Source organism: Gadus chalcogrammus, chromosome 7 (assembly GCF_026213295.1).
Source record: "Gadus chalcogrammus isolate NIFS_2021 chromosome 7, NIFS_Gcha_1.0, whole genome shotgun sequence".
NCBI classification, from domain to species: Eukaryota; Metazoa; Chordata; class Actinopteri; order Gadiformes; family Gadidae; genus Gadus; species Gadus chalcogrammus.
Window position 1 is genome coordinate 29,864,091 of NC_079418.1, and position 23,599 is coordinate 29,887,689.

A 23,599-nucleotide genomic window follows, 5' to 3' on the forward strand; every position below is an offset into this window, starting at 1 on the left:
TCGTCATTAGCATGAACGCCAAGAAGGTACATGTACGGCCTTGGAGGTCAGACATGGTGAAGAGAAAAAATTATTATTGCATGCAAGCGGAGCTTTGCAGTGCTGAATGAAACGCATGCTTCCTATCAAGTTCCCGCCCATTTTCTGTGTTTACCCATTTGCTTAACTCTGATTGGTCAGGATGTGCTTGCAGGTGACCTATAGGAACATAATCACGACCACCGTCCGAACACACCTGCTGCTTCCAGAAGTTTCCCATGAAATGAGCGCGACAGAACGAGGAAGGTTGTAGTTTTATAGAGAACCGTAGTACGGGCTTGTACAGTGCTTGTGACGGGAGAATGTCCATGAGTCATAACACACACACACACACACACACACACACACACACACACACACACACACACACACACACACACACACACACACACACACACACACACACACACACACACACACACACACACACACACACACACACACACACACACAGTAGGCAATTCTACATCTGGACATTTTTTTTTTATTGTCTTTTTTGTAATCTTTCATAAAATGGTAAAAAAAAAAACATTCCATGTTAATATACACTGCTGTAAACCGGGAAAAAAACAAAACAAAAAACCGTTTATTATAATAACGCGAAATTACGTTGACGTAATTTCAGAGTTTAAAAAAGGTGTTGGTGGTTTGTGGGGAGAGGAAAGGGGGGGAGAGAGGGGTTGTACAGGCAGAGGAGGGGGGGGGGGGGGGGAGACAGAAACGATATTGCTTTAAGAGGAGCACATCAAAGGTGAGGCGACACCCACCCCCCCTCCCCCATCAGTCCGTATCGAACAAACACAAAACATTAAACGAGACAGCAGAAGACTATGTACAAAAAAAGGGGGCCATCTTTTTTTTTTTTTTGCCGTTTGTTTTAGTTTTCAGTTAAAATCCTACGCAGCACGTAGCGAAAACATCATCACGACGGAACACGAGGCAACCACACACACATGTACAGGCGCAGTGCACGGCTGGTGTCCGCAGGGGTGTGTGTGAATGTATGTTTGTGTGTGTGTGTGTGTGTGTGTATATATGAGTGTGTGCGCGCAAGTAACAGTAGAAGCATTGGCGTATGAAAATGTCCATGTCCTAGGGCCCCTCCCTCCCGGCTCCTAAGCAGCTTCCTGCTGGGCGTCCCCGGGCCCCTGAGGGCCCACCTCCCCACCCCAGGGGCCCCACGGGAGCTCTCCGGCCCTTCATCTCCTCCGGGCTGCTGGCTTCTTGCGTCCCTGGGAGACGGAGAGACAGAGCGAGAGAGGGTGTCAGAGAGAGAGAGCGAGAGAGAGACAGAGACAGAGAGACACAGAGCGAGAGAGAGCCAGAGAGAGAGAGCGAGAGCGAGAGCGAGACAGAGACAGAGCCAGAGACAGAGACAGAGACAGAGACAGAGACAGAGACAGAGACAGAGCGAGAGAGAGAGAGATACAGGGAGAGAGAGAGAGAGAGAAAGAGCAAGAGAGAGAGACAGACAGAGACAGAGAGCGAGAGAGCAAGTCAGTGAGAGAGAGGGAGAGACAGAGCGAGAGAGACAGAGAGAGAGACAGGTCAACAGGACTCCATCTTGGGACAACACAACTCTTGTCTATGAGTTTTGAACCAGACACGCACGCCACTTTTAGCTTGTAGACAGTAGACACCGCTGCGATTCAAAACCAAATCCATAACCAAAGGTAACGGTATTCACAATAAAGAGGTTATTTTTGTTTATGTAGTCATGTCATTGGCCCAGGACTCTTCAGTGCTCAGGCTTGACGGCCACGCCCCCTTAGGCCTCCAGGCAGGTCATGCACACTCTAATGAGACGTCCTTTCAGAACAATGCCTTCTCAATACCTTGGGTGTGGGCTCTTCCTCCTCCTCCTCCTCCTCTTCCTCCTCCTCCTCCTCCTCCTCTTCCACCTCCTTTGAGGCAGCGGCCTTCGATCGACCGGCACGCCTGCACACACACACACACGTTTGTTATCGAGGGACACACACACACCGACACATACACACACCGAGTCTAAAGCGCTGGAGAAGTGCTCTCACGTTGGCGTCTTGGCGACGGGCGTGGCAGACTTGGGCGGTCGTCCTCTTCTCTTTACGGGCGTGACCTCCACCGACTCAGTGCTGTCAATCACACAGTCACATGACGTTATAAACAAAGTAACATGAGATATGAAGACAGTAACATGACGTCATGAACACAGCAGCATGACGTCATGAACACATTAACATGACGTCATGAACACATTAACATGACGTCATGAACACAGCAGCATGACGTCATGAACACATTAACATGACGTCATGAACACATTAACATGACGTCATGAAGACATTAACATGACGTCATGAAGACATTAACATGACGTCATGAAGACATTAACATGACGTCATGAACACATTAACATGACGTCATGAACACATTAACATGACGTCATGAACACAGTCACATGACGACACGAAGACCACCACATGACGTTCAACTCAACCTTCTCGCTACAGCCCCCTATCAAACCTATCCGACGGTTTTAAAACCGTTAAAAACGAGTAAACCAAAGCTAAAAGACAAACGGAAAACAGCGCCATCTCTGGTGGAACCCAGGCGGTGCATCAGCGTGTTCTGATGGGTCCTCCTCCCTTACCCTTCCTGCGACCGCCGTGGCCTCCCGGGCGGCCTTCCTCTGGGCTTCGGGGTGGGCGTCGCCTTCTCGCTGCTCGCCTTCTCGCTGCTCCCCTCCTCCTCCTCCGTCACCACCTCCTCCGTCGCCTCTGACGCCTCCTCCGTCGGCGTCTCCTCCTGCTCCTCTTCCTCCTCCTCCTCCTCTTCCTCCTCCGGGGGCGGGACCGCCTTCTTCCTCCCCCTCTTGACGGGGGTCTTGACGGGCGTCACCTGATTGGCCGCGGCCGACTTGGGGGGCCGTCCCCGGCGCTTCTTGGGCGGGCTGTTCTGCTCGTCCTCGGGCCGGTTGTCCTCGTCCCATTGGTCCTCCGACTCGGGCGCCGCCGTCGGATTGGCCGCCGCCTTCTTGCGTCCGCGCTTTGGCTTTTCCTGGTCGTCGACGGCGACCGCGGCGCGCTTGCGGCCGCGGGGCTTCTCGGCGTCCTGTGGCGGGAAAACACGAGGTGCTCAGCCAATAGGACGACGAGGAACATGGAGAGATTTACATATCGTATATGGCCGCTTTTATCAAAACCGGCCATCAATTAGTACATTTTTCAGAAGACAGAAACTAAAAATATACTGCGGTTGGTACAGTTAGGATGTAGAGTAAAAGTCGCCTATTGCTAGGTTATAGGTCATCGGTAAAAACGGCAAGAGAATCCTGAAAATCTCTCTCTTATCAGTATTATTTGAAGGTTTTGAAGGACTGAAGGCTCCCACCTGATTGGTCATTATGGTCATTATATTCACAACAATGATCTCATCTCAATCTGAGATTCCAAACTAAACACGGTTTCGGTAACAGTTCCATATCGTCTCGGAGGGATTGCGAAAAACTGGTACCTCATCAATAAACAAATACAGAAATATATCTGTAGATGAGGTCATTGAGGACACTTCTGGGACACATATTGTTCTTAACATAATTGCCTGTACATCAAATAAAAAAATCAAGCCATCCTTTGAAACGGTTTGACCTGGGCGTACCAAATTCCAACGTCGTGATGAAGGACCGCCTCGAGGATTACCAAAATAAAAGCGCCCGCTGCGCGGCCGGGCTGTGGGCTCTCAGGCCCCGAGTCCTCACAGCCTGTGTTTGCAGAGCTTATCTAAACACAGACACACGCCTGGGTTTACAACTAGCAGCCCCCCCACCACAGCTGGGCAACCACCACCACCACCATACCCCCCACACCCCCGACCACGTCTGACCTCTTGACCTCTTGACCCCTACTACGACCCTGTGTAGTCAGGGAAATACCCGGGAGCTAAAAGGGATGATTCAGACAGGCTCCGTCCTGGACATGCCCCCTTCTGCAGCCTCTCCTGCACCTCGTGGTTCCCTACTGGGTGGACTGAGGCCACGTTTATACGTAGCAGGGTATTTATAGAAGCGAATATTTCTCCCCCCCCCCTCTGTTTTCAAAAAATAACATTGTGCATACATCGATTTCAAAAAAGTTGTCGTTTACATCAAAACGCATAAATACGCCGTTGAGCGCCATTATAACTATGCCAAACCTATGGGCGGCAGTTTAGGGAGATGGATAAAGCCATGCAAGCCAATCAGAATCCTCAGAATCAACAACAACGAATAACACGAGCGTCTTCCTGTAACAAACAAACTGTAAACATAGGGCGCTCATAAGACGTTAAGCATTTCCTGGCGCATAATGTGACGCTTCAGAACCTAAAACCCCGTTTCTCCCCGTTGACACGACAACACATAACCGCCGTTTTCAGAAATCTCCACTTTGGCCGGAGTTTTTAGAAATGATCGATTTCTGTGATTAAAAACTGCGTTTTCGTGTAAATGAGAGGCCAAACCGCGTGGAGATATCTGCGTTTTCCCTTCGTGTAAACGGGGCCTGAGAGGGTCTTAGAGGAGCTGGACTCGTGGGGTCAGAGACACTAGAGTGGGATTGGAGGAACCGTCTTCATGAAACACTGGATTTCTTTTTTTTTGTTGTTGCATAAACAATTTACCGCCAAGGAAACTGGGAAAAAATAACTGATGTGGAATTTGCATATATTTTTTAATCTGTTCGTTCAAAGGCATAAGCGAGGCCCACCTTTTCGGCGATGTCCGTCCTCTTCAGGCTGATGTCCTCGTTCTCGCTGATGTCCAGCTCTGCACTGTCGAGTCTGTGGACATGAGCACACATAACTCTAGCGTCACACACTCTCTCTCTCTCTCCCCCTCCCTCCCTCTCTCTTAACTTGTGTCAGTAAATCTGTACCAATATTAATCATGACATTTTATACGGTCAAGAGCTAACCCACTAGCCCCTATGCTAATGCTACACAACAGTGCTCATCGCGGCCGTAGTGCGTTAGCCCCCGCGGCGGGCGCTACCTGGTCTTGCTGCGCTGAGGGGAGCTGGGGTTGGAGGTGGACTCGTCGTTGCTGGTGGTCTCCATCCGAGAGGCCTTGCTCTGGAGCTGCTTCCCCGCCGAGGCAAGGGGCTTGTTCACCGCGCCCAGGACGTTAGCCGCCTTGGGCTAACCGGGGGGGGAGAAGAGGAAGAGGAGGGGGAGGAGAGGAGAGGGGAAGAGGGAGGGGAAGAGGGGGGGAGAGGGAGGGGGAGAGGAGAGGGGAAGAGGAAGAGGAGGGGGAGGAGGGAGGGGAAGAGGGAGGGGAGAGGGAGTGGGAGGAGAGGAGAAGAGGGAGGGGGAGAGGAAGAGGTAGAGGGAGGGGAAGAGGGAGGGGAGAGGGAGTGGGAGGAGAGGGGAAGAGGGAGGGGGAGAGGGAGGGGGAGAGGAAGTGGGAGGAGAGGGGTGGGAGGAGAGGAGAGGGGAAGAGGAAGAGGGAGGGGGAGAGGAAGAGGAAGGAGAGGAGTGGGAGGAGAGGAGAGGGGAAGAGGGAGGGGGAGAGGAAGAGGATGTCGGAGGGGGATAGGAAGAGGAAGAGGAAGAGGGAGGGGGAGAGGTAGAGGGAGTGGGAGGAGAGGAGAGAGGAAGAGGAAGGGGAAGAGGTAGAGGGAGTGGGAGGAGAGGAGAGAGGAGAGGAAGAGGAAGGGGAAGAGGTAGAGGGAGTGGGAGGAGAGGAGAGGGGAAGAGGAAGGGGAAGAGGAAGAGGGAGTGGGAGGAGAGGAGAGGAAGAGGAGAGGAAGAGGAAGTGGGAGGAGAGGAGAGAGGAAGAGGAAGGGGAAGAGGTAGAGGGAGTGGGAGGAGAGGAGAGAGGAAGAGGAAGGGGAAGAGGTAGAGGGAGTGGGAGGAGAGGAGAGGGGAAGAGGAAGGGGAAGAGGAAGAGGGAGTGGGAGGAGAGGAGAGGAAGAGGAGAGGAAGAGGAAGTGGGAGGAGAGGAGAGAGGAAGAGGAAGGGGAGAGGGACAGGGAGGGGGAGGAGAGGAGTGAGGAAGAGGAGAGGAGTGAGGAAGAGGAGAGGAAGGGGAGAGGGAGAGGAAGAGGAAGAAGAGCAGAAGGGGAGAGGAAGAGGAAGGGGATAACACAGGCGAGTTCAACATTAACAACATTACAATAACATGTTCAGAGCAACGTGTGCTTGGTGTAGGTACCGGCTCTTGGGATAACACAGGCGAGATCAACATTAATACTCAAATTAACATTAATTAACATTATTTTAACATTACAATAACATGTTCAGAGCAACGTGTGCTTGGTGTACGTACCGGCTCTTGGGATAACACAGGCGAGATCAACATTAATACTCAAATTAACATTAATTAACATTATTTTAACATTACAATAACATGTTCAGAGCAACGTGTGCTTGGTGTACGTACCGGCTCTTGGGATAACACAGGCGAGATCAACATTAATACTCAAATTAACATTAATTAACATTATTTTAACATTACAATAACATGTTCAGAGCAACCTGTGCTTGCTTTTAAATGTACTGGCTGCTCTGCGGCCTCAACTGGGTTTTTCACTACCTCCTTACTGTTTGCTGCATGCGCCTGCGCCAAAATGCATTAAAAAGATTATGAAAAAGGTATTAATCAATCAAATGTAAAGAGGTATAAAGATTGCGGAAAGGCTCCGGGGGGATCATACCTTCCCGGGGGTGAAGAAGGACTTCATCTCCGGCGGGAGGTAGTTCTTTGCGTTGCTGAAGTTCTGAAACGGGGATCAGGAGAGGGTGAGTCACGCTTCCTTCAGAACGTAACATGACGAAACACACAGACGATATCCTACACACACTCATCAAAACCAGTTCGTCCCCCTTCTTTTAACCCGGAACGATCTTTGTCCATCTTATGACCACTAACTTAATGTGGAGGATCGTGGCTGTGATTTCGCCAAGAGTTAAGACAAAGCACTCTGCATCACACAGACTAATGTCCACTCCTCCTCCCAGTGCCTGGAATGAAACCTCCTCCTTAAAAGTCCCATATTATACCACCAGGTGTGAGTGAGAATAGCCATTACAAGTTACAATGACATCCCAAGTGGGCGTCATTGTAACTTGACGCCCACTTGGGGCGACACGCATCCACCTAGATGCGTGTTGGAGAATGGAAAATGAAGAATTCTGTGGTGGTTTCTCTGCGATACTGTAAATTGACTTCCTCGCCGTCTCTCTCCATGTGGCAAGAAGACCACCAAGCTGTGGGAGGCCGACCAGCCTACCAGCCTACCCAGTGGACCCACTTGTGATGGCACTAAAACACAGGAAGAGCCCGACTTTCAAAACGGCTAATCCCACTCACACCTGGTGGGATAATAATGGACCTTTAACGTCCACACCGAGCTTCACAGCAGCCCGGAGACAGACCTGTCGGCGTTGACCTCAGAGCGCATCTGACCTCCCCTAACAGGGAGTAGGTCTGAGCGTCACTCCCCCCACCCCCCCCCCCGGGTTGGGGGTTGAGATCCCAGCAGGGCGGCGTCGTACCTTGTCGGGCTTGGTGAAGTAGCGCGAGGGTAGGACGGGGTCTTTGGGCGACTCCAGGCTGTAGGTGGTGCTCTTGGACATGATGATGTTCATGGCCACGTCGCACACCGTGTACAGTTTCTAACGCGCAGAGAGGCAGACACACACACGTTTAGATATTCTCCAATACGTCCGCAAACTAAGACAGAAAACTACCAGATTAGATTAAATTGATTTAGACATCGATTTTCTGATATGATCCGACCGATGCATTACTCAATAAATAATTCACTCTCCTGCCACGCTGCAAGACTCATTTATCTCGTCTTAATAGTTTTGATCTTGGGGAGGTCGCCCGCTTGCATTTGTCGCAGCGGTACCCCCCAGACACGGCCCGGGGGAGCCCAGTCATGGGTGGGGCCAGTCGCAGGGGGGGGGGGGCTCTACCTCGTTGATCTTGGCGTCGGTGGGCGCCTGGGCGTCCTTGGTCTGCTTGATGTTCTCCACCATCTTGCGGATGAAGGCGTGGCTGTTGTTCTCGCTCTTGGCCATGATGATCTCCAGCACGAACCACAGAGACCTGGAGGGGGGGGGGGGGCAGGTGCCCGTCAGGACCACCGCACGGACGAGGGGGGACACGGAGGCAGTGCTGCCGCCACGTCCCTCACGATCTGGCTTCATTTGAGGGCACTAAGGCTCAATCCCATTTCTACCCCTTACCCCTTACCCTTACCCCTCCCCCTTGTTTTGAAGGGGTAAGGGGTAGAAATGGGATTGGGCCTGAGGCCCAATCCCATTTCTACCCCTTACCCCTTCAAAACAAGTGGGAGGGGTCAGGGGAAGGGGAAGGGGTAAGGGGAAGGGGTAAGGGGTAGAAATGGGATTGGGCCTAAATCTCTGACGTGATGCATCTCAGCTTTTTTCGAGGCATTCTTTTTATTTATTTTTATTATACAAAAGAAGAAGCATGTCTATTATTATTTTTGAACGGTAATAAAGGTGCAGCAATTCATTTGGCCGAAGACCTGAGGCTGAAGAAGGGGAGCGTGGAAAAGGGGGAGCCTTACTCTTTGATCTCCTTGAGCTGCTCAAGGTCCTGGACCTTGACGTAGTCCGGGTCGTGGACCAGCAGGTGGATGGCGTAGGGAACCACGTACTCGGGCAGCAGAGAGAACAGCTTCTCTGTTAGAAGCACACCCACACACACAAAGTTAGACAAAAATGATTCACGAAACGTAAAAAAATCCTTCCTGAACTTTGAATTATTTAACAAGAGATCTCGATTTTTGTATATATAAGTGGATTTCTCTATTCCAAGTATTAATGTTCTGTTCTAAAAACATTTCGTGGTTCTCTTCGTTATATCGTCCCTCACGGTTAAACATGACTGCCGCTCCAGAACCGTCCTCTTGCTCTTTCAGGCCAAGAACGAGAAAAACAACAAATGCCAGACTGACTCAATAAGAACTCCATCTCCCAGGCTGACTGACTCAATAAGAACTACACATCCCAGACCGAGTCACTCAATAAGAACTACACATCCCAGACTGAGTCACTCAATAAGACCTCCATCTCCCAGGCTGAGTCACTCAAAAAGAACTACACATCCCAGACTGAGTCACTCAATAAGAACTCCATCTCCCAGACTGAGTCACTCAATAAGAACTACATCTCCCAGACTGAGTCACTCAATAAGAACTACATCTCCCAGGCTGAGTCACTCAAAAAGAACTACACATCCCAGACTGAGTCACTCAAAAAGAACTACACATCCCAGACAGAGTCACTCAATAAGAACTCCATCTCCCAGACTGAGTCACTCAATAAGAACTCCATCTCCCAGGAATCCCCCCGCTCACCGCTGACGGCGGCGTGCTGCTTGAGGTACTCGCGGCGGATGTTGACGTTCTTCACCAGGCACTGGCGGGCGTGGGCGCGGCGCTCCTTCACGGGGTCCTTGGCGCAGAGGGCGAACACGGCCAGGTACTCCAGGGGCAGCCGCAGCCGGCACAGCCCCCGGTGCAGCTTCTGGGAGTAGCACTGACGCACCTGGTAGCACTCGTCCTGCACAGAGAGAGACAGACAGAGAGAGGGAGGGACAGACAGACAGACAGACAAACAGAGAGAGGGACAGACAGAGAGAGGGAGGGACAGACAGAGAGAGGGACAGACAGAGAGAGGGACAGACAGACGGAGGGACAGACAGACAGAGAGAGGGACAGACAGACAGACAGAGAGAGGGACAGAGAGAGGGACAGACAGACAGACAGAGAGAGGGACAGAGAGAGGGACAGACAGACAGACAGAGAGAGGGACAGAGAGAGGGACAGACAGACAGAGGGACAGAGAGAGGGACAGACAGACAGAGGGACAGACAGACAGACAGACAGAGACAGAGAGACAGAGAGACAGACAGACAGACAGACAGACAGACAGACAGACAGACAGACAGACAGACAGAGGGAGGGACAGACAGACAGACAGACAGAGAGAGAGACAGACAAACAGAGAGCGGGACAGACAAACAGAGAGCGGGACAGACAGACAGAGAGAGGGACAGACAGACGGAGAGAGGGACAGACAGACGGAGAGAGGGACAGACAGACGGAGAGAGGGACAGACAGACAGAGAGAGGGACAGACAGAGAGAGGGACAGACAGACAGAGAGAGGGACAGACAGACAGAGAGAGGGACAGACAGACGGAGAGAGGGACAGACAGACGGAGAGAGGGACAGACAGACGGAGAGAGGGACAGACAGACAGAGAGAGGGACAGACAGAGAGAGGGACAGACAGAGAGGGACAGACAGACAGACAGAGAGAGGGACAGACAGAGAGAGGGACAGACAGATAGACAGAGGGAGGGACAGACAGAGAGAGGGACAGACAGACAGAGAGAGGGAGGGACAGACAGAGAGGGACAGACAGACAGAGAGAGAGAGGGACAGACAGAGAGAGGGACAGACAGAGAGAGGGACAGACAGATAGACAGAGGGAGGGACAGACAGAGAGGGACAGACAGACAGAGAGAGGGAGGGACAGACAGACAGACAGAGGGACAGACAGAGAGAGGGAGGGACAGACAGACAGACAGAGAGAGGAACAGACAGATAGACAGAGAGAGGGACAGACAGAGGGACAGACAGACAGAGAGAGGGACAGACAGAGAGGGACAGACAGACAGACAGAGAGAGGGACAGACAGAGAGAGGGACAGACAGAGAGGGACAGACAGACAGACAGAGAGAGGGACAGACAGAGATGGGAAATGGACCGAGAGAGAGGGGAATGAGTTTAACCCAGAGGCTCAGAAAACAGTGTCTTTCCGTCTGTGTGTGTCACAGTGTGTGTATACGTGTGTCACTGTGTGTGTGTGTGTATACGTATACGTGTCTCTGTGTGTGACTGTGTGTGTGTGCGTCTCCGCGTGCGTGTCCCTGTGTTGGTGTGTATACGTGTCTCTGTGCATGTCCCTGTCTGTCACTGTGTGTGTGTGTGTATAATACGTGTCTCTGTGTGTCCCTGTGTGTCACTGTGTGTGTGTGTGTATAATACGTGTCTCTGTGTGTGTGTGTCCCTGTGTGTGTCTGTGTCTCTGTGTGTCTTCCGTAAGTTTAATTTCCTGGCCCTTATCAGATCCCACTGATGATATTTGCGCTACAGGAAATAAAGTTCTGAAACCCCGTCTGGCCCGGACACGACGAGCTCAGGAAGCCATGGGGCTCTGTGTGCAGAACATAAAACCACACACTGAACCACTTTAGCTGCACGGCCCCTCTAGAGAACAACACTCATACAATCCCCCGACGGGAGGCGTGTGTGTGCGGCGCCTCACGTTGATGACCAGCGCACACAGCTGGTACTGCTCCAGGGTGATGATCTCGTGGTAGCACGGCTCCTGGGCTAGCTTCAGGAGGGCGCACGCGGCCGCCAGACGCAGCCGCGACATGTCTGGTTTCCTGAGGGGGCGGAGTCACGGAGAGAGGCGGTCAGAGGGGGCGGAGTCACAATCAAAAGTTGGTCAGAGGGGTCGGGGTAGAGCGAGGCAGTCAGAGGGGGCGGAGTCACAGAGAGAGGCGGTCAGAGGGGGCGGGGTCACAGAGAGGCGGTCAGAGGGGGCGGGGTCAGAGAGGGGCGGTCAGAGGGGGCGGGGTCACACAGAGAGGCGGTCAGGGGGGGCGGGGTCACAGAGAGGCGGTCAGAGGGGGCGGGGTCACAGAGGGGGCGGGGTCACAGAGAGAGGCGGTCAGAGGGGGCGGGGTCACAGAGAGAGGCGATCAGAGGGGGCGGGGTCACAGAGAGAGGCGATCAGAGGGGGCGGGGCATGGAGAGGTGGTCAGTTGGGGGCGGGGAAAGCAGTATAGAGGAGATGAAAGTTATGAAGAGAGGAGTGATGGCAAGGAAAGTTATCATTTAAGAGATCGCCAGCATAAATGCATAATTTACGTCGGTTGTCCAACGCATTATGCATTTTTTATTGGTGTAATAAATACTCCACATGATTCAGGCTTTCCATTTGTAACCGTCTGTCTGCATTTTTGACGTGCAGCGTGTGTGTGCGTCTGTGTCTGTGTGTGTGTGTGTGTTACCCCATCTTGCCCTGCTCCGTCAGGTCTCCGTCGCTGTGCAGGATGGCGGTCAGCATCCTCAGGGTGGAGTTCCCCGACTTGCTCTGGTTGTTCTTCACCCCAAGCAGCCACCGCACCATCAGCTTAATGCCCTGGATCTGAACCAGTAACACACACCATCAACATATAGACCAGTAACACATACCATCAGCTTAATGCCCTGGATCTGAACCAGTAACACACACCATCAACATATAGACCAGTAACACATACCATCAGCTTAATGCCCTGGATCTGAACCAGTAACACATACCATCAACATATAGACCAGTAACACATACCATCAGCTTAATGCCCTGGGTCTGAACCAGTAACACATACCATCAGCTTAATGCCCTGGATCTGAACCAGTAACATACACCATCAGCTTAATGCAGTGGATATGAACCAGGAAACATAACCACCATATTAACCATCACATTCACACCAGATAAACCATCAAATAGATTCAATATAAACAATCCCATAACCTCAAGAAGGAAAAACATCAAATCTTCGGCATTTAAACCAACACATAACTGCAAAATAAACCATCACATCACTGCACTATCAAGCATCATATTTGACACCATGTCAGCTGACTATGACAACAGGTAACTGCAATGGGTCCAACAATGCAACGCAAGGACATTGCAAACATTTATTTTACTTATCTCCAAGACCAAACAATCATAAGAAACATGTAGTATACTAGGCACAGTTCTTAAAAGTGTGAAGTGTGATCTTAAATAGTGTCTCTAGCTGTGTGGACAGGCTGGTTCTGCAGGACGGACAGAGGGACACAGGAGGGACAGATGGACACAGAGGAGGGACAGAGGGACGGAGGGAGGCAGAGCAGCAGGGCTGGGCCCAGACCTTGGCCATGGTTTCCGCAGACACCTCGTCGTCCGCCACCCACAGCTTGGTGGTCTTCTTGCCAGCGATCTGCACGGGCAGGACACGGAGAGAGAGAGAGAGAGAGAGAGAGACGGAGAGAGGAAGTCTGTTTAGATTCTCCCCGTAAAACCACAACAGAATTCTTTGTTTTAATCTCCAATCTGTGAAAGGTTATCACAACCCTCCAAAAAACAACAAAGCACTCAGCCTATTAAAAGACCCCCAGGTTTCTCTCTACAGAACCCCCGGTGCCCCTCTACAGAACCCCCGGTGCCCCTCTACAGAACCCCCCGGGTTCCCCGCGGGCCTACCCGGTCGTTCATGAGCAGGTCCTTGACGATGAAGTTGGCCACCAGGGACTTGAGCGGGGCGGCGAACTGCTCGGGGGCGAGCAGCGCCAGGTGGCCCAGCGTGGTCAGGGGCGTGATCAGCTGCTCCAGGTTGCCCGGGTCCAGACCCTTGTGCAGGGGCTTCACGGGGGGGACGGGGGACGGGGAGACGACGGAGCAGAAGAGAGGGTTATTGGGTCAGTGTCAAGAGAAGCTCACCCAGTGTCTTCTGACGTCTGAGGGCATCTCTGAGCTCAAGCGTGGGCGCTTCATTTTCTTTTGTGTTAAAGGTGAGAAGTTTATCTCGATAGCCAAACTTTAATAGGGCATTTATAAAAGAAACCACTTCCTGCCGGCCGGTGAGGTTCATCATGATCTAAGGATGCCTTATAATTCTCCCTGTATTATGGCTTTTGTGCGAAAATCTGGCCTAAAGAAAGGGCTGCATGTGAATCTCGGCATTATTAAGCCCAAAAAACATTTGACATTTAGGATATATGAAGGTTGAGCCTAAAGGCCGAAAATATATTCAGTTACATGAAGACTAAAACATTGACCGGTCATAAAACATTTCATAATCGGCGGAGAAATTGTAATGACACTATAACAACTAGTTCAACGCAAACCTCAATGGGTTTAATCAAACTTCACTGAACACGTTCTACGTGTGGATCTAAATGTCTTTTATGACATAGTGTTCCACAAACGCATAACAACACAATCCTTGTTTGTTTGCTGTATTTGTTGTGTTCAGAGAAGAACAAAAGCGGAGCAGTGAGGGGGACTGACCTCGAAGATCTGGGCGAAGTGCGTGTCTCTGCTGACGAACATGGCATGGATGCAGTGGATGGCGTACTTGGCCTGGCGAGGGGGCCCCCGCTTGGCTTTGGCCTGCAGTACCGGCAGCAGGACACTAGGGGGAGCAGGTGGGACGTTAAAACCCAGCTGACCCCAACCGACAGGAAAAAACAGCTGATTTGATACATGGGGCGACTGTCTCCCTGGGGAACACAATCCTTCAGGAGAAACATTAAGGACGTCCATCATATTAAGTACACAGCCATCAACAACGACCTCTTCATAATATACTATTTAAGGGGGGATGTATTTTAATCTTCCTCTGTATAAACAAGCCATTGAAGACTTTTTAGCTCATCACAGGATCTGGCTGAAGGCCAGACAGCTCTCACTAAAACCGTTGAAAACCCAAACATCGTGGACTTCCTCAGGTCTAAACAAACAGAAGGCGCGGGGGGGGGTCTGAACGTACGACTTGATGTGAGGGAAGCTCTCCTCCATCTTGCTGCCCGTGTTCTTGAAGATCTGCAGCGCCGCTTCGGCCACCTTCTCGTCGTCCATCTTGAGGCAGCCCAGCAGGGACTCGAACGTCTCCGCCGAGTGGAACGACACCGGGTGGGTGAACGACAGCACCTGATGGGGGATGGAGGACAGGATAGTCACACAGTGTGTCAGGTTTCATCAGCTGGTCACACTTTGGTACTTCCTCCTTCCTGTCGAAGGCTGCCGTGGAGTTTGACTGACGTTATGTTTTATCGCCGAGTCTGTATGGTTCTCTGATACCTCAAATAGATTCACTGGCTTCAATGTATTTATACACACACACACACACACACACTGTCGCACTCGCTTTCATATACACCAAAATAAACAGAACAAATCTCTACACACTATAGACCTACAGTGTGGTTTCCATCGATGGTTTTGCTCTATGTGGTGAAATGCAGCGGGGGATTTTTCTGATGTATTCTGAATAGGTTTTCTGCCCCCTTGTGGTCAGACGTCAATTCAAATTCAAAACAACTCAATGAATCTCCCCGGGGAACATTTCTCTCAAGCATCTTGTACACACCGAACATTTTTTTTTTATGGCTTCTGCAATTCAATTCAAAATCAAATGAGAACATTTCTAAAACGAATAATCGTGTTGAACCATTAAATTAATACACACTACAAAGAGTGTAAACTCAGCAATTGCTTTATATATATTTATATTGTATACAGTGGGCACCACAGCAGATTAATAAAATCTATTAAGCGCAGTAAAAAAATCCCAAAAGCAGCAAAAAGAATCCCAATTATTATTGTCCTCATTGTGCGGCCGTAGAGTGTGTGCGCAGTGTGTGTGTGCAGCGTGTGCGCGCAGCGTGTGCGCGCAGCGTGTGCGCAGGTGTGCCAGTTTACATGTGCGTTACCTTGAGAAGCTCCAGCCCTGCCCGGATGGCTTCATCTGTGGGGACTCCCTCCTCTTCGTCGTCCGCGGTGCCGTCTATCGACTTGTTGACCTGCTTTACCAGGGCACTGAGAGGGAGGGAGGGACAGCGGCGTCGAGAAGTGAGATGAGGATAGAGCTGTTTATCGACTTGCTGACCCGCTTTGCCAGGGCGGTGGGAGAGATGGCGATAGACCTCGAGCGGGGGAAATAACTCTGGACGGAGAGAGACCAGACACGCCAACGAGGAAATGGATTCTGTTGAAATGCACCAGCAACACAGAGCCCCGTCTTATAGACTCTGTGTTAAGAGTACAAGACTCTTAGCCTGGCTATTGCCCGACCAAGCTCAAATCGTAGATTGCACGTTGGTCTGGGGAGGCGGCTGTCATTTTCCTCAGCACAAGAGGCGTGATCAACGGGCCTAGTTCAACTGACTCTGTACGCGATTGGCTGCTCGCCGTCGCTTCCCTGTCTTCGTTATGTTAATCCAGCCAATAGCGTGCAGGGGGGGAAAAGCCAGCTTGGGGATTGGCTCCAGTAAAGGCGGAAGAAAGTATTTCTCCTCCCCAGCCCCTGCTGCAGGGCGAATTCAAATCGCCAGGCAGAACAGGCTAGGGGGGTCCCCAGTCTACAAGCCTCTACCTTGTAGACCGTGTTCCAGTAGTTCAGGACCCTTACCTTATAGACTCTGTGTCGATGTGTACGGGGGCTATTCTCTCCAGCAGGAACTTGACCATCTCCAGGAAGGGGTTGCTGGGCTGCTTGGGACTGCCGATCTTCTTGGTGATGTCCCTCTGAGGGGGAGCAGAACGCACACGGCAACACATCACGTTAAAGACAACAGGCGCACACGCGGCCTTTAAAGGCTGGCAGGCATTTACAATATCATGCTGCACCCAATTTCTCTTGACACACACACCATACACCATTTTATTTAGTTGTGCCCCTACTTGTGTTAACTGGGCCTAAAAAAAATATGTTGTTTGGTTCCGGTTTCCGACCGACCCTGTCAACATATGTGCGACCCAAATTATTTTATGAGCTTTATAAAAAAAATAAAAAAAATAAATTGATGCAAACTATAATTACGTTATTGTACAGCACCTCTTCATTCTGTACAAGGATGAGCGAATTTTCTCGTTTTTAAATGAAAACAACCTACCTATCATTTGCTGCCACTGGAAAAAATAAAATAAAAAAATAAAATAAATTCCCTACCTACCCATGACCTCAACTGACAACCAACAGGAACCAAACTTTTTGTTTTTTTAGGCCCTGTGCTCGTTCAATTCTGATTTAGGAGCGGTGAATGTAGTGTGATCCTGCCTGCTGCTCTCTTAGTTTTGCCACTGACCTCAAGAAACTCTCCTAGTAACTGGTTTTTCCAGAGCTTTGGCTAAGAGGCCAGACCATATAACCAACCAATATTTTTTTGCTTTACACACACACACACACACACACACACACACACACACACACACACACACACACACACACACACACACACACACACACACACACACACACACACACACACACACACACACACACACACACACACACACACAGCAAAACCCAGCTATTCATTAACCGTTAAACCACAGTATTGATCTCATCTCATCGTTTCTTACGCCCTAGATATCAGTGCAGTGAGTATACTTGGACATACAGTGTGGTGTACAGGTAGGAGTTCTGAGTGCACCATAAAACTGAGATAACGGACCAACGTTGTCGCACACTAGACTCATCTCTGTTCCGCTTACTTTGGAACAGAATCAAAACCAACACAAACACTGGGAGCTCAGTGTGTTGACACAGCGGCTCGGTCGCACAACAGTGCACAACGCATGTGAACGCGCCACTTTAAAACAAGGCTTTATGGGAATGAATACACAACATGCCAGCGTTACTCATGCAGCACGTTATGCATCACGCAATTCTACGACTTAAAAAAGTTTGCAACGCAAAAAATGTAACGTCAGACAAAAGGGCGAGACACAACACTATGATTGGAAGAATCTATTCTCACTCTATGACCACATTGACCCCAGAGGTTTGAGGGGGACTCACCACACAGACTTCAGCCTGTTTGCAGGAGCAGGCCGGGCTGACCAGGGTCTCGAGTTGGTCTCGGATCCGCTCGTCCTCCTCCAGGACCTGGGCCAGCTTCTTGACAAAGTCCTGGGCCTTGCCGGGATCCGGCAGATTCCCTACAAACACACACGGCAAACAATTATGATCTCTATTATTAAAAAAAAATCCTTGGCATTGTAGCAGCTACAGATTAGTAACACACTTTAAATTATTAAAGATTAAATAGCTGAAGCAAGGGCAACGTTATGCAGTGTGTGGAGTGAGCCTGTTCACTTACTGGTGATCACCATGACTTTAGCAAACACTGCTTTGCTGGAGGCGTCAGACTGTGGGAGAGACAATAAATATCATTATTGATGTGGTTCATGGAAAGACACACTCAGATACATATATTGAGTAAATTGATCTCTAGAGATGCAACACTTTATGGTCCAGATGCTGGACCATAAAGAAATGATGCCAACGAGGTAGGTTTACCTTGGGCTGTTTGACCAGGTCTAGCAGATCTTTGACGTTGTGTCGCAACATGTTCTGGCACTTCCACATCTCGTTCAGAGCTCTGCAGGGAGGAAGGAGGAGGAGGAGGAGGAGGAGGAGGAGGAGGAGGAGGAGGAGGAGGAGGAGGAGGAGGAGGAGGAGGAGGAGGTGTTGAGGGAGAGGAGAGGTGTGGTGTTAGAACACACCAAACGTGTTGTGTTCTCCACATCTCATCTGTGTATGTGTGATTCTGGAAGTTGAGGGTAGCGTAGTGGCTTGTTGCAGCTTGTGTGTTGCTATAGCATGTATGTGCGGTAGTGATTATTGGTGTAAAATCATTTTTGGGGGTACGGTAGCTTTCTGGCGGGGGTTCAGTCATTTTTGGAGGGGGCAAAGTAGTTTTTGCGGCAGTCGCTAAGGTAGCTTTTGGGGAGGTAGTCGTTATGGGGGGGTACAGTAGCTTTTTGGGGTACAGTAGTTGTTTGGGGTGGTAAGGTAGCATTTTTGGGGGACAGTCGTTTTGGGGGTTATAGTAGCTTTTTGGGGTAGAGTAGTTATTTGGGGGGGTAAGGTAGCTTTTGGGGTGTTACAGTCGTTTTGGGGGGTACAGTAGGTTTTTGGGGTACAGTAGATCTTTGGGGGGTAAGGTAGCTTTTGGGGAGGTACAGTCGTTTTGGGGGTACAGTAGCATTATGGCGTGCAGAAGTCCTTTGGGGATTAAGGTAGCTTTTAGGGAGGTAGTCGTTTTGGGAGGATACAGTAGACTTTTGGGGTACAGTATTTCTTTGGGGGGGTAAGGTAGCTTTTGGGGAGGTATAGTTGTTTTGGGGGGTACAGTAGCTTTTTGGGGTACAGTATTTTTTTGGGGGGTAAGGTAGCTTTTGGGGAGGTACAGTTGTATATGGGGTACAGAAGCTTTTTGGGGTACAGTAATTTTTCGGGGTACAGCGCTTGTTACTCACTTGACGGCGTTGGGGTCCAGCGTGGCGTACAGGTAGTAGAGACACTTCATCCTCTCAGAGGTCTCCAGGTTGTGGGGGACCATGTACTGGGCGAAGATCCGCTCTACCAGCAGCCTGGGCCCGGCCAATCACAGCACAGCAGGAAGAGGAGCGAACACAGAGTGAGACCAAACAGGAAACGGTATAGGAGGTCAAAAGTGTATCCCCAGCCAACCACCGCACCGCCAGAACAAAGCACCAGGAAGGGGAAATACAAAACAATATGAAAGGGACTTTCATACTCTAAACTAACACTCTTGTTTCCAGGAAGCTCTGCACATCAACAGAAGTGCTTTGAGATCGATTAGCGATCAACTATAGCAGCAGTAACCCATGGCTATACAGTGTCCAGGTCTATTGATCCAAGATAGCAACTAATTCAATACAATAAACAGATAAAGAGTACTTAAATAATTTCAAACAGATAGGAAAGTGATGGCTTTAAAATCAAGTCAAACATAGCATAGCATAGCCATGAACCCTTTTTCACGTTGCAGGCTCAAGCGGAACAAAATCAATCAATCCACTTGTCGGGGTAACACATCTTATTCTAAGCATTGCTAGTAGCACAAACGGCGTTGGACCCTTTCAAATCCCAGTCGGATCTCAAATGTGGAACCGGGACCCTCCCCTGCCCAACCCCCCCAGGGGAGGACTCTGTGGCCCACCTGTCGTCGATGCTGTTCTGGTAGTATATGTGCAGCAGCTTGTCTTTGATCCAGGAGATCTGCTTGGAGGCGTCGCGCCCGCCCTCCCCCTGCAGGGAGTACTTCTTGTAGATGGAGGCCAGGCCCATCATGGCCTCCTTACGCACGCGCCACTGAGCCACAGGAAGGGCGGAAGACAACGACAGGAAGGGGAAGTCAGTTGGAGGAAGTAGAAGTATGGCGAATGCACAATTGTGGTGGTCCTTCAATACCATTTATTTATTTATCTAGTAGGAATTCTAACAAGCAGATAGAACAAAGAGCAGGTAGCATAACGAGCACGTAGAGAATTAGGCATCGCGCTTAACGAGGCCTTCAGGCATGTCGAGGATCGAACTCAGGACCATTCGGCTTGGAATCAGACCCACTGGCCATAACACGTCCTGATTTAATGCTCCGGTGGACCCTCCACTCACCCTCTTGTCCAGGGTCCTCTCCTTCACGAAGTTGAGCAGCGCGTCGTTCACCAGCGCCAGGTCCTTCTTGGCGGCCGTCACTATGGAGACGATGACGTCGTGGCGTATGGCCTCCTCGGGGTCGTGGGATCTGACCTTCAGGAACTCTGGGGGAGGAAGAGGAGAAGGGTGTGGGGGTGAGGGTCATTCAAAACTGTTAGTACCGTCACACAGATGGTTGATGGTGTGATTACTTTATATAGTTTATCAGGAGGATTCACCCAAAGTGACGTGGTGATTTTTCTTTTACCGATACGTGTCACTAATGAACAGGAACTAGGTCAGGTATCTTACTCAAGGGGGCCTACGGGTAGAATGCAACTTCAGGGGTTCAAACGCAGAACATTTGGGCTGGGAGTCAAACATCCTAACGACTCTTCTATCCTGCCCCAACAGACCAAGCGGATACGGCAACAGCCATGTGCAGGCACTGTGGAGACGACTACCCGACGTCATAGCCCTCTCGGTCGGTCCGAGCGTGGGTCTGAAGGAGAGGCTTACCGGTCAGGTCCTTGGCCAGGTCGGGGTGGTTCATGAGGCAGTGGCTGGCGAACTTCACACACTCCAGCCGGATGGGGACGTGGATGTCGTTAAACCTTGGGGGAAAACCCGCGCCACACGTCAGTCGCAGCTAACCCAAGGTCAGCGACATCTAACACAAGGTCAGCCCCCACCACACATTCTCGCTTGTCGTCAGGTCAAATGACGACAATGACGGCTTTTTAGCACATCCGATACAAACCACATTAAAACAAATTGAGTTAAAAACAACAGAAACTTGTGCAATGCATTGCTATGCATCAATGCTAGAAGGCCATCCACCCACACACACACTTGGTACACACCTGCCAAGGTAGCACTGCCAGAGTGGCTTGTTCTGTCCAGCCAGCTCAGAGTCTTTGGCTCCGAACATCTTAGCCAGCAGCCTCACCACCTGTAGCCGCTCATCGTTGTCGTTGCTCTGCAGTGACACAAAATCATCCCGTCATCACTCTGCACGGAGACGGCCACCGCCACAGCCCAGGAGCTCGAGCAGACAGCCCGCCAGAGGAGGGTTGCTGGTTCAAAAACAACCCTCTGCTCCATCTGGCTGACGTGGCTGACGTTCGAGCAGGTCCTCATTGTTGGGTCGAACTCAAGAGATAAAACGGAAATCTTTGAAGTGGGTATAATGGCTACACGGTTCTGCTCCTCTGTTGAGGTTTACATCATCGTTATCGTCTGTTAGAAGACAAAGGCGTCTGTAGCGCCCTGGTAATAATAGAAGAATTTCACCGGAGTGGCAAAAACATTATTCAGAGGGAGGCAGAGAGTGTCTCTGTTCTGCAGAAGGCAGCAGGGCAGACGCATTATAACTAATCTGTAGAGAGATCTGTGGTGGAGCTTCATCGGTCTGGGGTCTAGGGTAACGGCAGGGTACTCTACGCCGAGAATAAAATAACGTGGTGTCGTTTTACGATCATTACAGCACACACGGGTGCCTCAACCCTTCCCGTTGGGACTCTTAAGACGTCTTTATCCACCTCCGCCCCCAGACACCAGATAACCATCGCTATTCTACAGCAGCAGCCGCCGCCACATCTGAACTCGCTCCTCGTTATAAGGAACTCTCTGTAGGCAGTGGACGCGTCTCCGGATCAATACCCTCGCATCACTCCCCTTCCCCTTTTCCCCTAGCCCGTCAACACTCTTTATCGTACGTAAACACTCGTCACCGCTGATGGAAACGGGCGTGGGGGGGGGGGGGCGGCAATGAACGGAGGCGCTCCGAAGCGTGGAGGACGGATAGGGACGCAGCCGACAGCGCGCGTTACAAGAGACATCAGGATCGGTGACGAGTGGGGAGGGAGGGATGGAGAGAGAGAGAGAGAGACAGGCCGTGCTTTATCACTTCCTCGTCCCGAGTGTAATAACGCTAGAGATACAGGAAGAAGAGGGAGGAAGCGGTGGAGGAAGCGGGCAAGGGGATACACTCAGATAACGAGCTAAAGAGCCGGGAGAAAGCGAGAACGCAAGCGATAGCTGTAAGGTAAGAGTGATACAAGGAGAGATTCGGGGAGGGAAACGTTGGTTTAAAGAGCTTAAGGGAGAGACTACTATCAGCGATGGTGAAGAAAGAGAGAGAGGACTATCAACAATGGTGAAGAAAAAGAGAGAGAGAGAGAGCCAGCTGGAGCAGAGCGAGAGAGAGATAATGGTGAGTGGGAGTTAGGGGCTCTGTCTTGTTATTATTCTGTTGAGGCAGCAGCAAGCTGCGCCCCCCCCCCCCATCCCCCAAGCGGTTAATGAGTGTTATCCATCAGGGAGGGAAACCTTCAGCCCTGCCACCACCGCTGGCCAGGCATTATGCTGAGTGGCCCCACACACACACACCTAATGACCAGCCTAACAACGACGGATCGTGAACCATCCATCTATATAAAACTAATGACACGGATTCTCCACCGCTCATAACGCCACGGTGTTGCTGATCTTGGAGGACACATACTAGGCGTTGGGTGCAGCCGTAAACAAAAACACCTCAGACACACAACAGACGCAGAGCAGCGGCGGCAATCCATCGTGACACGACGATACGCGTTGGAACGCAAATATAGCGATGGAGGGTCGGGTTTAACGACCAACGGATGACGCAGAAACGTCAAAGCTAAATTAAGTGACGCAGAGCCACACGGAAACTAAGAAGATGGAGGACGACCGTTTCGGGAGGGGAGCTGTGAACCATGTGTCCACGACCACCCACCCACACCCACCCACACAGAGGGAGACAGAGAGACAGAGGGCGAGGGTGTGTGTGTCTACCTTGAGCTTGAACTCCAGCTGGGGCAGGACCGACAGCAGCAGGTGGCTGTCTATGTTGTACAGCTCCAGGATGAGGTCAAAGACGTGTTCCGACAGGTCGCTCACGGACGTCTTGCCCAGCATCAGCACCTGGTTGAAGAACTGCAGGGTGGGAGAGCGAGAGACAGAGAGGTGTGCGAGAGAGACGTGCGAGAGAGAGATGTGTTGGAGAGGTGTGAACGAGAATAAAGAGTCAAATACCAGACAAAATTTAGAAAGGGTCATTACACTATAATACTTTGCACATACCATGTCTATCCTACATCAAAGTCAGTGCCTTGATAGGGCACTTCAAAAAAGGACAAACCCGGCCCTGCATGCTCTCATGTCCCGTGTGCATCCCCAAGAGCATTTGCAGTGCCGGGTTTGAAGGCAATCCGTGAGCCTATGCCTCGGATGGAACGGCAAGGGTAGTTCATCTTGTGAATGAAA

General features: G+C 50.8%; 1 protein-coding gene across 4 annotated transcripts in view; it reads right to left on the bottom strand.

Moving 5' to 3' along the window:
- Positions 1 to 514: 514 nt before the first annotated feature.
- The window catches only part of pds5b (PDS5 cohesin associated factor B), a 41,160-nt gene continuing 18,075 nt past the window's right edge, over positions 515 to 23,599 (bottom strand). For all 4 annotated transcript variants that reach the window (XM_056593867.1, XM_056593869.1, XM_056593870.1 and 1 more), the window contains 28 exons: positions 23,129 to 23,269; positions 21,172 to 21,287; positions 20,828 to 20,922; positions 20,288 to 20,433; positions 19,833 to 19,984; positions 19,126 to 19,239; positions 18,164 to 18,245; positions 17,964 to 18,012; positions 17,663 to 17,802; positions 16,271 to 16,386; positions 15,573 to 15,678; positions 14,630 to 14,790; positions 14,149 to 14,272; positions 13,342 to 13,500; positions 13,010 to 13,078; positions 12,116 to 12,252; positions 11,362 to 11,485; positions 9,387 to 9,591; positions 8,595 to 8,709; positions 7,975 to 8,107; positions 7,549 to 7,668; positions 6,708 to 6,770; positions 5,045 to 5,190; positions 4,761 to 4,833; positions 2,669 to 3,129; positions 2,070 to 2,150; positions 1,875 to 1,977; positions 515 to 1,271 (listed from right to left, as the gene is read on the bottom strand). In XM_056593867.1, the coding sequence (XP_056449842.1) occupies positions 1,239 to 1,271; positions 1,875 to 1,977; positions 2,070 to 2,150; positions 2,669 to 3,129; positions 4,761 to 4,833; positions 5,045 to 5,190; positions 6,708 to 6,770; positions 7,549 to 7,668; positions 7,975 to 8,107; positions 8,595 to 8,709; positions 9,387 to 9,591; positions 11,362 to 11,485; positions 12,116 to 12,252; positions 13,010 to 13,078; positions 13,342 to 13,500; positions 14,149 to 14,272; positions 14,630 to 14,790; positions 15,573 to 15,678; positions 16,271 to 16,386; positions 17,663 to 17,802; positions 17,964 to 18,012; positions 18,164 to 18,245; positions 19,126 to 19,239; positions 19,833 to 19,984; positions 20,288 to 20,433; positions 20,828 to 20,922; positions 21,172 to 21,287; positions 23,129 to 23,269 (3,564 nt within the window). In that variant the 3' untranslated portion in view covers positions 515 to 1,238. The remainder of the gene's footprint in view (positions 1,272 to 1,874; positions 1,978 to 2,069; positions 2,151 to 2,668; positions 3,130 to 4,760; positions 4,834 to 5,044; positions 5,191 to 6,707; positions 6,771 to 7,548; positions 7,669 to 7,974; positions 8,108 to 8,594; positions 8,710 to 9,386; positions 9,592 to 11,361; positions 11,486 to 12,115; positions 12,253 to 13,009; positions 13,079 to 13,341; positions 13,501 to 14,148; positions 14,273 to 14,629; positions 14,791 to 15,572; positions 15,679 to 16,270; positions 16,387 to 17,662; positions 17,803 to 17,963; positions 18,013 to 18,163; positions 18,246 to 19,125; positions 19,240 to 19,832; positions 19,985 to 20,287; positions 20,434 to 20,827; positions 20,923 to 21,171; positions 21,288 to 23,128; positions 23,270 to 23,599) is intronic.